Source organism: Ranitomeya variabilis, chromosome 1 (genome assembly GCF_051348905.1).
Source record: "Ranitomeya variabilis isolate aRanVar5 chromosome 1, aRanVar5.hap1, whole genome shotgun sequence".
Lineage (NCBI taxonomy): Eukaryota > Metazoa > Chordata > Amphibia > Anura > Dendrobatidae > Ranitomeya > Ranitomeya variabilis.
Window position 1 is genome coordinate 179,231,540 of NC_135232.1, and position 17,955 is coordinate 179,249,494.

Genomic DNA, 17,955 nt, shown 5'->3' on the forward strand with positions numbered 1-17,955 from the left:
TCTTAATATGTCAAGGAGCTGCTAAGATCTATGGGCCGGTCATAGATCTCCCTGAGAATCTGCCTCTAGAGTGGATTTTAAATGAAAGGGGCATTGCCAGTGTGAGACATGTAATGACTGACTGCACGCTCTCCTGATCTACATGTCTTACACTGGTGTTGCCCCTTGCATATAAAATATGCTCCGGAGGCAGATTCTCGGGGAGATAAAACACTGATTTTATGATTTAGTTACACGCAGCCCAGTAAGTTCCACTAGTGCGATCGGGCCCCTATATCACGCTGCTTTCAGGTTGCAGAACAAAAACATGCTGACAGAAGATGCTGCAGGTTCTCTCTCTCCTGTGGAAATCTTGAAAACATGATCTGTTGGGGGCCGTGAGGACTGGAGTTTGTGAATCCCTGTTCTAAAATATACGAGCTGGCACTGATCATTGAGATTTGTTCAGTAACATTCATAATGTTGTCACATGCGCTTTAGTTATAGACAACAAACTGGCACTTCGTCAGTATAGAGCAGCCGGGAAATTTTAAAGTGAACATGACAGCCCAATCCATGGGTAGCATGTGTCTTTTCTTATATAGCTTGTCTTGGTGAGATTTGAACCCAGGGCCCCAGCTATGCAAAGCAACAGTGCTAACCACTGAGCCAACCCATGAATTCAACCGGGTATGTTCAACTCTGAAACTCTGCAGCATTGCAGAGAAAATCATACTTTACCATGTGGATGTAGGCAGAGACCTGTTAATGCGGGGCAGCAGATTGTCCGAGTAGCCTCCAGAGCCGCTCGGTCCCAGCAGATTTCAGAGTGTGTTTTTCTCTGAACTCTGCAGTATTTCAGAGTCAAACATACCTGGCTAAGATGATACAGCCAGTGCCTGATACATGCTACCCAAAGATTGGCGGGAATCTATACCGCTGTCAGGTTCACTTGATAAAAGGGCTTTGCTGCAGATCTCTGTGAAATTAAGTTTTTGCTCTAAAGAATTATAGGTGTACCAACTGTATTGTTATGCCCGTAGTCTCCTGCACAATATGTAATATGGCAGATTTTTATGCAAAAGCCTTACCTATTCCCTGATGCAAGATACTGATTTAGAGTAACTCTATTATTATTATTATTATTATTATTATTTATTTATATAGCACCATTAATTCCATGGTGCTGTACATGAGACGGGGTTACATCAAAATACAAATATCACTTAAGGCCCCGTCTCACTAAGCGATTTACCAACGATCACGACCAGCGATACGACCTGGCCGTGATCGTTGGTAAGTCGCTGTGTGGTCGCTGGGGAGCTGTCACACAGACCGCTCTCTCCAGCGACCAACGATCAGGGGAACGACTTCGGCATCGTTGAAACTGTCTTCAACGATGCCGAAGTCCCCCTGCAGCACCCGGGTAACCAGGGTAAACATCGGGTTACTAAGTGCAGGGCCGCGCTTAGTAACCCGATGTTTACCCTGGTTACCAGCGTAAATGTAAAAAAAAAAAAACCAGTACATACTCACATTCCGGTGTCCAGGTCCCTTGCCGTCTGCTTCCTGCTCTGACTGAGATCCGGCCGTACAGTGAGAGCAGATCACAGCAGTGACGTCACCGCTGTGCTCTCACTTCTCACTGTACGGCGGCAGTCAGTGAGAGCAGGAAGCAGACGGCAAGGGACCTGGACACCGAAAGGCGAGTATGTACTGTTTGTTTTTTTTTACATTTACGCTGGTAACCAGGGTAAACATCGGGTTACTAAGCGCGGCCCTGCGCTTAGTAACCCGATGTTTACCCTGGTTACCAGTGAAGACATCGCTGGATCGGTGTCACACACACCGATTCAGCGATGTCAGCGGGGCCTCAACGACCAAAAAAAGGTCCAGGCCATTCCGACACGACCAGCGATCTCGCAGCAGGGGCCTGATCGCTGGTACGTGTCACACATAGCGAGATCGCTATGGAGGTCGCTGTTGCGTCACAAAACTTGTGACTCAGCAGCGATCTCGCTAGCGATCTCGCTATGTGAGACGGGGCCTTTACAGTAAACAAACTAACAATGACAGACTGGTACAGAGGGAAGAGGACCCTGCCCTTGCGGGCTTACATTCTACAGGATTATGGGGAAGGAGACAGTAGGTCGGGGGTTGCAGTAGCTCCGATGGTGTTGAGGTGGCCGTGTGGTCATTACAGGCTGTAAGCTTCTTTGAAGAGATGGGTTTTCAGGTTTCTTTTGAAGGATCTAAAAGTAGTGGATAACCGGATGTGTTGGGGCACTGAATTCCAGAGGATGGGGGATATTCGGGAGAGTTCTTTGAGGCGATTGGGTGAGGAGCGAATAAGCGTGGAGGAGAGAAGGAGGTCTTGGAAGGACCGGAGATTACGTGAGGAAAGATATCGAGAGATTAGTGTGGAAATATACGGAGGAGAAAGATTACTCTAGCTCTATGTATTCTTCTGGCACCTGGAACTTTTTATGGCGAATATCGCCAATGTATACTCTAAATGTGATGTCAACAGAGGGTTGGGGATAAAAGTATTGTAGACATTTGTCTCTCTTGTTAGACATGTTATATTAATATTATTTGTTTGTTGAAGCACCATCTCCAGAGAAGGCCGCAGGGATACATTTCAGAAGATATTGCATCCCTTGATTATTAACTGTAGCTGACATGTAGCAGATTTCACAATTACACAGACCTCTTGGGGGTCTTACACTTGCTAGAATACCTGTGTTCTAGAATTGCATGTCTTTGGATGTTGGATGTTTTATTGAATCCTTCAGCATCACTGTGGTTTATTGCCTGTAGATTTTCTTATGATCATGTTGCTTATTTTTAGTACCCTAGTGGCGTGTTGCAGGTGCGGACACTGACCACTTGGGGCCACTGTGCAAGAAATGTCTTTAGGGCCCCCTCCTTTTATGGTGACAAAGCTACAGATAAATATATACATAATAAAGGAAACTACGTTTGGAGATATAGATAGATACAGATATATATATATATATATATATATATGTATATGTATCTAGATTTCCAAACACAGTCTCCTTATTATGTATATTACCATCCTTTATTACACAGTGTAGTCTCTTGTTATATATAGCGCCATCCGTTACCTATCGGATTACAGAGCAACCTGTTTTTTATTACATAGCATCCTCTTTTGTTGGATATATACTGCAATGACTGCTGATGGAGCATGGGAAAGCTTCTTTTCTGATAGAGGCATCTGATAACTGGTCATCTGGTCACCAGCTGCGCCACCAGCAGTCATGTTCTATCTAATAAGAGAGGACTCTATGTAATAAAAGAGGGCGCTGCAAATAGCAAAAATAACAATGTAAGGGGCAGTGCTGTATATGACCGCAGAAAAAGATATATAATAAGGGATTGGCCCTACAATGACTAAAGGATGGTACATAATAAGGGACGGTGTTATACATTCTGAAAGTGGAAACTATGTAACTAAGAACGGTGTTATACATAAGTGAGTACACTATATACTAAAAGATTCTGCTATACATAATAAGTGAGTACACTATATACTAAGGGGCTGTACTATACATAATAAAGCTACATTCCTGAATCTGTGTGCAGTGTTGGTGTGTTGCCTGCTTTTACAGATGCATTGAGCATGTCCTATTCTGGTTCTCAAAATCTAATCAGAACAGGACATTTTCTGACCCCCACGGATCTCCTTCTGAGATCTGTGATTTTCACGGATGTGTGAATGGACCCATAAAACTCTTCGAGTTTGTTTGCCTTCCGATTAAAAAAAATAAATAAAATAAAATCTGGTAGCACACGGACATTTCACACAAATGTGAGAATTCAGGGATTTTACAAACATTATCACCGCAAGTCATACAGTACATACACAGAATAAATACTTGCATCCAGTGACCGCTGATGTCTCTTCTGATTAGAGTTGTTTTCTGTTTTTTCTTCTCCATCTGGTCAGACCTTCATGTCGACATCTCCCAGCCACGACTCGTCTTGTCACGCTGATCGTCTCAGCCCTAAAAATCACAAGGTCGAATATATTGCATACATGAGTCTCCCCACTGTTTCAACTGTCCAGAGAATGCTTTTCCAGAACTAGGCAGGCATCGTTAGATGTTTTTGTTGGCAAAGTCTAATCTGTACTTTCTATTTTTAAGGCTGATTAATGGTTTGCACCTTGCGGTGAACCCTCTGTATTTACTCTCATGAAGTCTTCTCTTTATGGTAGGACTAGATACTGAAATACCTACTTCCTGGAGAGTGTTCTTAGGTGGATGTTGTGTGTTTTTCTTGACCATAGAAAGGATTCTGCTATCATCCACCCCTGTTGTCTTCCCTGGACTTGCAGGCCTTTTTGAGTTCCCAAGCATATCAGTGCTCCCTTTTTTTAGAATAAACTAAACTATTGATTTGGCCACTTATAACATTTCTGCTATTTCTCTGATGGATGTCATCTTGTTTTTCAGCCTAATGATGGTCTGTATCCATTGAGAGCACCTATGATCGCACATTGTGGGTTCACAGCAACATCTTTCATATACCACACCTGGAATCTGCTCTGAACGTTTTACTTGCTTAAGTTATGATGGATTAATGAGGGAAAAGTCCATACCCAATTACTTTAGGTCCCTTGTAAAAAGAGGCAGCTACATAGTAAACAGTTGTAATTCCAAACCCTTAATTCAATTATAATGTGAATACCCTCAATTAAACCTGAGAGTCTGCACTTTAACCCCTTAACGACCGCCGATACGCCTTTTAACGGCAGCAGTTAAGTGTACTTATTCCTCAGTGCCACTTTTTGACGGCTCTGAGAAATAAGTTTATAGCGCTCTCCAGCATCGGAATTTCTCCGGGGTGTCGGCTACCAGGGAATTTGCTCAACAAATTTTGTGGTCCATTTTTTCCTGATACTTGTGAAAATGAAAAAATTTGGTTCCAAAGTAATTTTTTTGTGAAAAAGGTAAAAAGTTCATTTTTTTCCTTCCTCATTGCTTTCGTTCTCGTGAACCAGCTGAAGGGTTAATAAACTTCTTGAATGTGGTTTTGAGCACCTTGAGGGGTGCAGTTTTTAGAATGGTGTCACTTTGGGGTATTTTCTGTTATATTGACCTCCAAACTCCCTTCAAATGTGAGGTGGTCCCTAAAAAAGTTTTGTAAATTTTGTTGGAAAAATTAGATCGCGGGTCAACTTTTAACCCTTATAACTTCCTAACAAAAAAAAAAATAGTTTCAAATATTGTGCTGGTGTAAAGTAGACATGTGGAAAATGTTATTTAGTAACTATTTTGTGTGGACATATCTCTCTGATTTAAGGGTACAAAAATTAAAAGTTTGAAAATTGCAACATTTTCAAAATTTTTGCCAAATTTCTTTTTTTCATAAATAAACGCAAGTCACATCGCAGAAATTTTACCACTAACGTGAAGTACAATATGCCATGAAAAAGCAGTCTCAGAATCAGTGGGATACGTTGAAGCGTTCCAGAGTTGTAACCTCATAAAGTGTCAGTGGTCAGAGTTGTAAACAGTGGCTTGGTCATTTACTACCGAATTGGCTCTGTCACTAAGGGGTTAAGCCCATATTGATATATAACTGTATCTTGAATATGTTTTGGTAAACTGCTAAAATGCCAAAACTTGTCACTGTTCAAATATTTCTGGACCTAACTGTATATTTGTTTGTTCGAGTTCTACTTTTCTTCTACCCGTAAGGAGTTAAGAGCGTTTTTTTAAATAATCATTATCATGTCAATAAAATTATTTCTGCTTGATAGCCAATGTACTAAATAGCAGAATTGCAAATAATTTTCTTTACCGAACATGTTTCGTATTTCTTTAAAAATGCCACTAGGTATCGCCTCTTTGCTATCCTCTGCCCATTGTCAGGTTAAATCTGTCTCCAGTAACAGAGAAGTAGAGATGGATCACCAGAAGTGGGAGAGAGGGACGTTGCTTCTCTTAGCTTTGATCTTTTGTTTATAGAGCAGATCTGCCTTTCATTCACAGCTTTTGCAAATTCCCTTTCCCGTTCCTCCTCTTCTACATCATTGCTGTCCACAACCTTGACGTCACACATAGTAAGTAGTACAATCCTTGTCCTCCATCTCAGCTGCACCATCATAATCAGCATTTCAGTTCTGCTTTTCATACAGCTGTAAGCTTCTTTTAGTAACAGCTTAAAGAATATTTTGCTGCCTGTAGCTGGTCTAATGTATATTAATATATAGAAGGACATACATATACAGATGGGATTGTAACTGAACAGGATCAAACTGTGGACACAACCATAGCTAGTCATGCTGTGTCTCTGTTCCCTCCCTGTTCTGCTGTCACCTCGATCTCCTCCCTGAGTATGCTGCTGCTTCCAAGCTCCATCTCTCCTCTTTCACAAGTCATGCCAGAATATAGGACAGGAGGGGATTCTATTTCAGCCTGGCATCCTATTGGCCACTGCAGTAAGGGAGGAACGTAATGCAGTTTTAGTCCTGGCAGGCTGCTCAGACAAGGTAACCCTCCAATGATGTTACCGATCAGCAATGACTTTTTAACTAACGCAACAGCCCTTCTTTAGTTTACTGCACAAGATAACCTGCAACATCCTGTATTTTGCCAGTAAGGGGCAGGGGAGGGAGACCTTGGGTGCTTGTGGGATCCTGCGCAGTTTCCCAGGAACCCACTATCTGGGGAAAACGGAACCAACTTTATCTACAACGCCAGGTCCATGACACTCTCATTAGAGACTGTAATAGACATTGTTGCTAATAAGTGAAAATTGGTACAATCATCTGTCTGTGAAGGTCCATCTTTTTCTTTAATAGAAAGTGCAGCCACTCTCAAATGATCGATCCATTTCAAGGAACATTGACATTGCTCCGTATTTAAATTGAGGGGGTGAAAGGTTGCATTGAGCCCTTTTGCCACGCCAAGGGTGTACCTAAATCCCTTCATTTGCATAAGAAATCATTCCCCTACTTGCCTGTATAAGTGATTTTAGTTAGAATTTTGGGGAGTGATAGACTCTCTTTATAGACATGATGAAGAGTATCTGTACCCACGCCGAGCAATACAGCTACTAGGGAGAATCTGATATTTTCTGTCGGTGAACATAAGACATGGTGTAATGTGAAATATTAACAGACAATGATGGTGGAGCTTAATGAGCTTACATCGCTAAAGACTTAGCTGGATTCAGTTCCTTTCCATTAGTATAATCCGTTCTGTTCAGCCTCCATTGCATAGTATTACATGGCAACTGTTCATAGAATCATAGCGGCTTGTTGCTCAGTATCACATGGAAGCTATACTTTTCTCCTTCACGTCAATTCCACTACTTGTGCTACGTGTGTGTGTGTATGTATGTATATGTATTTTTCTGTGTTTTCATGACTTTGAAAATTGTAAATTCCCACTGAAGGCATCAAAACTATGAATTCACATGTGGAATTATATACGTAACAAAAAAGTGTGAAACAACTCAAAATATGTGTTATATTCTAGGTTCTTCAAAGTAGCCACCTTTTGCTTTGATGACTGCTTTGCACACTCTTGGCATTCTCTTGATGAGCTTCAAGAGGTAGTCACCGGAAATGGTTTTCACTTCACAGGTGTGCCCTGTCAGGTTTAATAAGTGGGATTTCTTGACTTATAAATGGGGTTGGGACCATCAGTTGTGTTGTGCAGAAGTCTGGTGGATACACAGCTGATAGTCCTACTGAATAGACTGTTAGCTGCTTTTTTTCTTGCCATAATACAAATTCTAAGTAAAGAAAAACGAGTGGCCATCATTACATTAAGAAATGAAGGTCAGTCAGTCCGAAAAATTGGGAAGACTCTGAAAGTGTCCCCAAGTGCAGTTGCAAAAACCATCAAGCGCTTCAAAGAAACTGGCTCACATGAGGACCACCCCAGGAAAGTAAGACCAAGAGTCACATCTGCTTCTGAGGATAAGTTTATCCGAGTCACCAGCCTCAGAAATCGCAGGTTAACAGCAGCTCAGATTAGAGACAAGGTCAATGCCACACAGAGTTCTAGCAGCAGACTCATCTCTACAACAACTGTTAAGAGGAGACTTTGTGCAGCAGGCCTTCATGGTAAAATAGCTGCTAGGAAACCACTGCTAAGGACAGGCAACAAGCAGAAGAGACTTGTTTGGGCTAAAGAACACAAAGAATGGACATTAGACCAGTGGAAATCTGTGCTTTGGTCTGATGAGTCCAAATTTGAGATCTTTGGTTCCAACCACCATGTCTTTGTGCGACGCAGAAAAGGTGAACGGATGGACTCTACATGCCTGATTCCCACCGGGAAGCATGGAGGAGGAGGTGTGATGGTGTTGGGGTGCTTTACTGGTGACACTGTTGGGGATTTATTCAAAATTGAAGGCATACTGAACCAGCATGGCTACCACAGCATCTTGCAGCGGCATGCTATTCTCCGGTTTGCATTTAGTTGGACCATCATTTATTTTTCAACAGGACAATGACCCCAAACACACCTCCAAGCTGTGTAAGGGCTATCTAACCAAGCAGGAGAGTGATGGGGTGCTACGCCAGATGACCTGGCCTCCACAGTCACCAGACCTGAACCCAATCGAGATGGTTTGGGTTGAGCTGGACCGCAGAGTGAAGGCAAAAGGGCCAACAAGTGCTAAGCATCTCTGGTAACTCCTTTAAGATTGTTGGAAGACCATTTCCGATGACTACGTCTTGAAGCTCATCAAGAGAATGCCAAGAATGTGCAAAGCAGTCATCAAAGCAAAAGGTGGCTACTTTGAAGAACCTAGAATATAAGACCTATTTTCAGTTGTTTCACACTTTTTTGTTAAGTATATCATTCCACATTTGTTAATTCATAGTTTTGATGCCTTCAGTGTGAATGTACAATTTTCATAGTCATGAAAATAGAGCAAAATCTTTAAATGAGAAGGTGTGTCCAAACTTCTGGTCTGTACTGTGTGTGTGTGTGTGTGTGTGTGTATGTATATATATATATATATATATATATATATATATATATATATATATATATATATATATATATATATATATATATATATATATACTAGCTGAAGAGCCCGGCGTTGCCTGGGCATAGTAAATATCTGTGGTTAGTTATAGCACCTCACTTCTCTTATTTTCCCATCACGCCTCTCATTTTCCCCGTCACGCCTCTCATTTTCCCCTCACATCTCTCATTTTCCCCCTCACTCCTCTCATTCCCCCCTAACACTTGTTATTTTGACCTCACATCTGTCATTTTCCGATCACTCCACTATTTTCCCTCACTCTCAATTTGCACTCACACCTTTTCATTTTCACCTCACACCCCTCATTTTCATCTCACACCTCTCATTTTCCCCTCAGTATATACATATTTGTCATCTCCCTTATATATAGTATACACCTGTATGTCATCTCCTGTATATAGGATATACCTGTATGTCATCTCCCCTGTAAATAGTATATACCTGCTATATGTCATCTCTTGTATATACCTATGTGTCATCTCCTGTATATAGTATATACCTGTATGTCATCTCTTCTGTATATACTATATACCTGTATGTCATCTCCTCCTATATATAGTATATACCTGTATGTCATCTCCTGTATATAGTATATACCTGTATGTCATCTCCCCTGTATATAGTATGTACCTGTATGTCATCTCCTCCTGTATATAGTATATACCTTATGTCATCTCCTGTATATAGTATATACCTGTGTGTCATCTTCCCTGTATATAGTATATATCTGTATGTCATCTCCTCCTGTATTAGACCGCGTTCACACGATACTTGCTCAGTATTTTTACCTCAGTATTTGTAAGCTAAATTGGCAGCCTGATAAATCCCCAGCTAACAGGAAGCCCTCCCCCCTGGCAGTATATATTAGCTCACACATACACATAATAGACAGGTCATATGACTGACAGCTGCCGTATTTCATATATGTTACATTTGTTGCTTTTGTAGTTTGTCTGCTTATTAATCAGATTTTTATTTTTGAAGGATAATACCAGGCTTATGTGTGTTTTAGGGCGAGTTTCATGTGTCAAGTTGTGTGTGTTGAGTTGCGTGTGGCGACATGCATGTAGCGACTTTTGTGAGATGAGTTTTGTGTGGCGACATGCGTGTAGCAACTTTTTGTGTGTCGAGTTGCATGTGACAGGTTAATGTAGCAAGTTGTGTGCAGCAAGTTTTGCGCATGGCGAGTTTTGCGCATGGCGAGTTTTATGTGTGGTGCGTTTTGAGTATGTGTAAGTTTTGTGTGAGGCAACTTTTGCATATGTTGCAACTTTTGTGCATGTGGCAATTTTTCCGCGTGTGCAAGTTTTGCGTGTGGCGAGTTTTGCACGTGTGGAGAGTTTTGCGTGAGCCTAGTTTTGCATGTGGCGAGTTTTGCGCGTGGCGAGTTTTGAGCGGCGACTTTTGTGTTTTGACTTTTATGTGGCGAGGTTGGTGTATGTGTGGTGAAATGTGTGCTGAGGGTGGTATATGTGTTCAAGCACGTGGTAGTGTGTGGCGCAGTTTGTGTGTGAGTTCATATCCCCGTGTGTGGTGAGTATCCCGTATATATATTATATAGAGAGAGAGTGTGTGTGTGTATGTGTTTTGTGTGTATATTTATGTGTGTGTATGATTTTTGATTTTCTATGCACGCGCTTCCTTGGACGCCTCAGGTTATGCCCTTCCAGTGCTTTGTTCATTGGGTGATTGCATGTCACTGGTGGTCATATAGATGTTTTTATTTAACCCTTTCAGCCGTTTGTCATAATGTGGAGCCCGTCATTGCTCACACACGCATTGGTTGAAAGATGAAACTTGTCTGACTTTTTAAAAACCATTATTCTAATATTAGTTTTACCTAAAAAGAGGTTAATGTCTGAGAATAGAAATGGTTTGATTCAGAAGAGCTCTCTAGATCCTATTAACGAAATGCTCCCATTGTAACTCGGTAAATAATTTATGATGGGAGGCGATCTCCACAGCAACCTGTTAGGAAGTGGTTGTCAGGAGCTTGCTAATGGTACAGTGATGTCACAAGTTTTCATACAGAAAATTACAATCTGTTCACATTCATTTTGGTTCTACATATTATAATGCTCAAATAAACCCGAAAACACTTAAAACCAGTTTTTTCCCCCTATCTTGTTTTAGAGTCTACCGGCACTCTGTATGAAGTCCTGTCATCCATTAACTCTGGTAAAGGTATTTCTATGAAACCCACAAGCCACCCATCGTCCTCTGCTACTGCCATTGACCCGGTGAGTCTGGTCATTCAAAGTGCTTCTTATTTTTGCATAGTCTCCAGATTTAGGCCCAGTATAAATTGCATCTTCAATATGTGTCAAGAGTTTTTTCATATTTTATTTATTAAAAGCACATAGGAAAGCGAAAGCATCTAAAATGATTTTCCTTTAAAAAAGCACTTTTATTTTATATGTATAATGTATCATTATTATTATTATTTTTTTAAATCTGCAGCTGCTCCCCTTACCTGATGGTCTATCACACTCTGCACTACTTCCTTCCATGTGTATCCGCTTCCTGTTTTCTTCCTGTTAGGCCGGGGTTACACAGATGTATGTCACTGTCCGTATACTGGCCGCAATGCCTGCAGTGACAGCAGACCTCCTGGCCCAAACTTAAAGCCTCATAGACACTTATGCCAGACCAGCCGTTGCATTCTGTATACAGACTGTGAAACAGGCTTGTGCAGTGCTAAGGGTATGTGCACACGTCCGGATTTCTTGCAGAAATTTCCTGAAGAAAACCGGAAATTTTCTGCAAGAAATCCGCATTTTTTTTTTTTTTTTTGCGTTTTTTTTCCGTTTTTTTCGCGTTTTTTTAGCATTCTGCAAGCGTAATTAGCTTGCAGAATGCTAAAGTTTTCCAAGCGATCTGTAGCATCACTTGGAAAACTGACTGACAGGTTGGTCACACTTGTCAAACATAGCGTTTGACAAGTGTGACCATCTTTTTACTATAGATGCAGCCTATGCAGCATCTATAGTAAAAGATAGAATGTTTAAAAATAATAAAAAAAATAAAAAAAATGGTTATACTCACCTGCAGGCGTCCGTTCCTATAGATGCAGTTGTGGTTCAGGACCTTCCATGACGTCGCGGTCACGTGAGCGGTCACATGACCGGTCTCGACCAATCACAAGACAGTGACGTCATCGCAGGTCCTTCACCGCACACCAGCTTTAGAAACCGAAGCGGCAGCATGCACCGGAGAGGCGGGAAAACATCGAAGGTGAGTATATGACTATTTTTTATTTTAATTCTTTTTTTTTTACCAATTATATGGTGCCCAGTCCGTGGAGGAGAGTCTCCTCTCCTCCACCCTGGGTACCAACCGCACATAATCTGCTTACTTCCCGCATGGTGTGTACAGCCCCGTGCGGGAAGTAAGCAGATCAATGCACTCCTAGGTGTGCGGAATCCCCTGCAATTCCGCATTTTAATGAACATGTTGCTTTTTTTTCCGCGATGCGATTTTTTCGCGGAAAAAAAGGCTACATTTGCACAAAAAATGCGGAATACACTGAAAATAATGGGAGGCATATGTTAGCATTTTTTTTGCGTTTTTATCACGTTTTTATAGCGAAAAAGCGCGAAAAACACTGAACGTGTGCACATGGCCTAACAGTCCTACAGTGCGTCAGTGCAGCATCATGTAACCAGCTAGATCTTGCACCATCTCCGTGTGCTGGGATAACTCTCATTATCCTGATCGCTATAGTCTCCTATGTAAGCTAATAGATTATCAATATACTTTAAAGGGAACCTGTCAGCAGGATTGTGCACAGTAACCTACAGACAGTGTCAGGTCGGCGCCGTTATACTGATTACAATGTTGCCTCGGTTGATGAAATCCGTCATGTGGTTGTTCTTTAATCTTTATTTTCAGTTTCTGGTTAATGGTGCCCTGGAGGGGGTCTGCATGTGGTGCGCTGATTACGGTAGGTATTCATAATGCAGACTGCTGGCAGGTCACTGATCCCTCATTGATCCGCTCCCTAGTTTGCATAATGAATATCTGTATATATTTAAATATATGACAGGTTACCTTTAAGGAAAGCTTAACTGTGATTTTTTACATTATCACTGTGACAGGAACTGTGCAGTTATCGTTATTTCTGATCTGTTTCTGTTCCCTCTCCCCATGGTGATCGTACCGGTATTTCCTCTTCACCAAACATAGTTGTCTACTTCTCCAGGTGGTCACCATGTGATCATATCACCTTACTGAGAATAAGTACACCATGAATTTTCAGATAGAAGGGAACAACCAAATGAGGATATTCTAGCCAAGTTATAAATGGTTGGGCATGTGAGACAGGAAGAATTAAAAATAAGCACAATTAAAAAGCCTATAGTGCTTTTTTAATGGGACAATGGACTTTGGACAACCATTGTCTAAGGCTATGTGCACACGTTGAGGATTTGGCTGCGGATTCGCAGCAGTTTTCTATGTGGTTTATAGTACCATGTAAACCTATGGAAAACAAAAACCGCAGTGCCCATGCTGCGGAAAATACTGTGCGGAAACGCTGCTGTTTATTTTCCGCAGCATGTCAATTCTTTGTGAGGATTCTGCAGCGTTTTACACCTGCTCCTCAATAGGAATCCGCAGGTGTAAAACCGCAGGTGGAATTAAAAAAAAAAAAAAAATCGCGCAAAAAGTGCAGTAGATCCGCAGGTAAAACGCGGTGCTCGGGTGGTCTCTGAGTATTTGTAGCTGCTCGGAGATTTAGTTTTTGTTTACGCAGCTGCATGATTTATGGCTGCTAGCCAGGCTGAGTACATGTGGGGGTTGCCTGGTTGTTAGGGAATCCCCACATGTATTCAAGCTGTCTATCAGCCGTAAATCATGCAGCTGAGGCAACGAAAAACGAAATCTCCGAGCAGTTACAAGTACTCGGAGACCACCTGAGCAACGAGTACACTTGCTCATCACTAATAATTAACAGTTCCTAGTGTAGTTAATGGTTAAAAAATCAGTCCGAGTTTCATCCAGGAAAGTGGAACCATTTTTTTCTCACTTTTCGTCCATGTGCAGTCCACAAACGGTCAGTTTTCTTTTTTTGCCGCAATTACGGTAATCATTTACAGCTTCCTATGTTACAGAATTGCGATGTACCCGTAAAAATCGGATGTGCCCTGTGTCTCTTTATGGCACAAAGTTTTTTCACGCAACCATGGACGGGGTTAATCTCATCCGATTTACAGAAGAAACTAGTGCATGCTACGTTTTTTTTATTTTTTATTTCAAATGCAGTTTTGACCAGTGGAAAAATTTGCTCAACTGCACTTCCCCAATTAGTAAAATTGTTCCAAGTGCTATCTTTTTTTTTTTTTTTTCTTCACACATGGCACTCGACCAAAAATCTGGTGAATGAGCCCCAAAATACAGGTTCCATAAAATGTTTGTTACATTGTGGAACATGAGGTCTAACGCGGTCGGGAAACCTTCAGCGCATACAGCACAGGTTCAGCTTCAGAGAAAGATGTTAATTATTTTTCATGTTTTCCTTTCCTGTTCTCTGATAGAATGGTCTCTCGATAAAGGTCCATTCTGCCCCTGAAGGTTTTAATGTCGAATATGGTAAGAACTCTTACAGTCATCCTTTTGTCTAAATAAAGGTGACTCACAACCTCCAAGCAATTTCCTATCCCAGTATGCGTATCCTGGAAGAATATTTGCCTAATTATTTTCCTCACTGCTACCAGTATATACCGCTGTTCTAGACCTTATCAGACTGCTGCTGGAAATTCACTGAGAAGAGTTAGACTACTTTTTAGATATTAAATCTTTACTGTATTTATCAGCAAATTGCAAATAAATTCAGAGTAAATATAATTCATTTTATTCTGTGAGGTTATGGGTTCATGAATTTTAGTCTGTATTTATTTTAAAGGCAATCTGTCACGAGATTCTGGCTAAACTGTCTGAGAGAAGCATGTTAAAGGGAACTTGTCACCAGGTTTGGCCGATAAGAGACACGGCCATCACCTTTCAGGGCATTCTATAATGCTGTTTATCTGCCCCCAACCTGACCTGCAAGAGAAGAAAAATAACTTTTATTATACTCACCTGTGGGGAGGTCTGGTGGGTGTCGCTGGTCTTGGTCCGGCGCCTCCCTTCTTCTTGCGATGCCGCCCTCCTGCTTTCTTCGTGTGGATGACGTGTCTCCTTGGCACCGTGCTCCTGCACAGGCGCACTTCTCTGCAAAGTACTGCAGTGCGCAAGTACCGGGTAAGGTCAAAGAGCCCAGGCGCATGCGCACTGCAGTACTTTGCTCTGCCCTCGACAAGGCAGAAAAGTACCCCTGCGCAGGAGCACTGTGCCGAGGAGACTGGGTGGATGACAAAGGGAAGCGTGATCTACACGAAGCAAGCAGGAAGACGGGGATTGTAGTAATATCGTAGGCACCGGACCAAGAAGAGCGATGCAGATCAGACTGCCCCGCCCCGCAGGTAAGTATAATAAGTTATTTTTCTTGTCTTGCAGGCCAGGTTGGGGGCTGATATACAGCATTATTCACTGCTCAAAAAGTAAAGGGAACACTTAAATAACAAAATATAACTTCAAGTAAATCAAACTTTTGTGAAATCAAACTGTCCACTTAGGAAGCAACACTGTTTGACAATCAATTTCACATGCTGTTGTGCAAATGGAATGGACAACGGATAGAAATTATTGGCAATTATCAAGACACACTCAATAAAGGAGTGATTCTGCAGGTGGGGACCACAGACCACATCTCAGTGCCAATGCTTTCTGGCTGATGTTTTGGTCACTTTTGAATGTGGTAACATGAGACGGACTCTGTAACCCACACAAGTGGCTCAGGTAGTGCAGCTCATCCAGTTTGGCACATCAAAGCGAGCTGTGGCAAGAAGGTTTGCTGTGTCTGTCAGCGTAGTGTCCAGAGGCTGGAGGCGCTACCAGGAGACAGGCCAGTACACCAGAAGACGTGGAGGGGGCCGTAGGAGGGCAACAACCCAGCAGCAGAACCTCTACCTCAGCCTTTGTGCAAGGAGGAACAGGAGGAGCACTGCCAGAGCCCTGCAAAATGACCTCCAGCAGGCCACAAATGTGTATGTGTCTGCACAAAAACGGTTAGAAACAGACTCCATGAAGATGGCCTGAGTGCCCGACGTCCACAGATGGAGGTGGTGCTCATAGCCCAACACCGTGCAGGACAATTGGCATTTGTCACAGAACACCAGGATTGGCAAATTCGCTACTGGCGCCCTGTACTCTAAACAGATGAAAGCAGGTTCACACAGCACATGTGACAGACGTGACAGAGTCTGGAGATGCCGTGGAGAGCGATCTGCTGCTTGCAACATCCTTCAGCATGACCGGTTTAGCAGTGGGTCAGTAATGGTGTGGGGTGGCATTTCTTTGGAGGGCCGCACAGCCCTCCATGTGCTTGCCAGAGGTAGCCTGACTACCATTAGGTACCGAGATGAGATCCTCAGAACCCTTGTGAGACCATATGTTGGTGCGGTTGGCCCTGGGTTCTTTCTAATGCAGGACAATGCCAGACCTCATGTGGCTTGAATGTGTCAGCAGTTCCTGCAAGATGAAGGCATTGAAGCTATGGACATCATGTCTCGCACCATCCACCAACGTCATGTTGCACCACAGACTGTCCAGGAGTTGGCGGATGCTTTATTCCAGGTCTGGAAGGAGATCCCTCAGGAGACCATCCGTCGCCTCATCAGGAGCATGCCCAGGCGTTGTTGGGAGGTCATACAGGCACATGGAGGCAACACACACACACAACTGCACATAATTTCCTTGTCTTGAGGCATTTCCACTGAAGTTGGATCAGCCTGTAATTTGATTTTCCACTTTGATTTTGAATATCATTCCAATTCCAGACCTCCATGGGATATTAATTTTGATTTACATTGATCATTTTTGTTTTGTTCTCAACACATTCCACTATGAATAAAGATTTGCAACTGAAATATTTCATTCAGTGATATCTAGGATGTGGTATTTTAGTGTTCCCTTTATTTTTTTTGAGCAGTGTAGAATATACAGTTGAAGCTAGAAGTTTACAAACACTGTATAAAAGACACATGCATACTTTTCTCAATATTTGACATGAAATCAAAATAAACCTTTCCCATTTAAGGTCATTTATGATGACCATAATGATTAATATTTACCAAATGCCAGAATAACGAGAGAGAATGTTTTAAGGCATTTTTATTACTGCAAAGTCAAAAGTTTACATATATTTAATTCGTATTTGATATCATTAAACTTAATGACTTGGGTCAAATGTTTGGGATATCCTTCCACAAATTTCTCACAATAGTTGGTTGGAATTTGGGCCCATCCAGGTTTGTAGATCAGCTTTGCCCATACATTTTCAATAGGATTGAGATCAGGGCTTTGTGATGGCCACTCCAAACCATTGACTTTGTTATCCTTATGCCACTTTGTTACCATTTTGGCAGTATGCTTCGAGTCATTGTCCATTTGGAAGACATATTTCAGCCCAAGCTTTAACTTCCTGTCTGATGTCTTGAAATGTTGCTTCAGTTTTGGCACATAATCTTCTTTTCTCATGATGCCTTCTTTTTTTGTGAAGTGCACCAGTCCGTCCTGCAGCAAAATCATCCCATAACATGATGCTGCTACCCCCATGTTTCACAGTTGGGATAGTGTTCTTAGGCTTCCAAGCTTCTTCCTTTTTCCTCCAAACGTAAGAATGGTGATTATGCCCAAAAAGTTAAATTTTAGTTTCATCAGACCACAGGACATGTCTCCAAAAATTAAGGTCTTTCATCCTGTGTGCATTTGCAAACATTAATGTGGCTTTTTAATGTTTTTTTTTGAGTAATAACTTCTTCCCGAGTGGCCTTTCAGCCCATGTTAGTACAGTATTCATTTCACTGTGGATATTTTCACAATCTTAACATC

The 17,955-nt window shown here is 41.9% G+C and overlaps 1 protein-coding gene across 1 annotated transcript in view; it reads left to right on the forward strand.

Moving 5' to 3' along the window:
- Window positions 1-17,955, forward strand: part of HSD17B4 (hydroxysteroid 17-beta dehydrogenase 4) — a 412,752-nt gene that overhangs the window by 183,877 nt on the left and 210,920 nt on the right. The window contains exon 12 of the mRNA XM_077290859.1: window positions 11,158-11,264. Within this exon, the coding sequence (XP_077146974.1) occupies window positions 11,158-11,264 (107 nt within the window). The remainder of the gene's footprint in view (window positions 1-11,157; window positions 11,265-17,955) is intronic.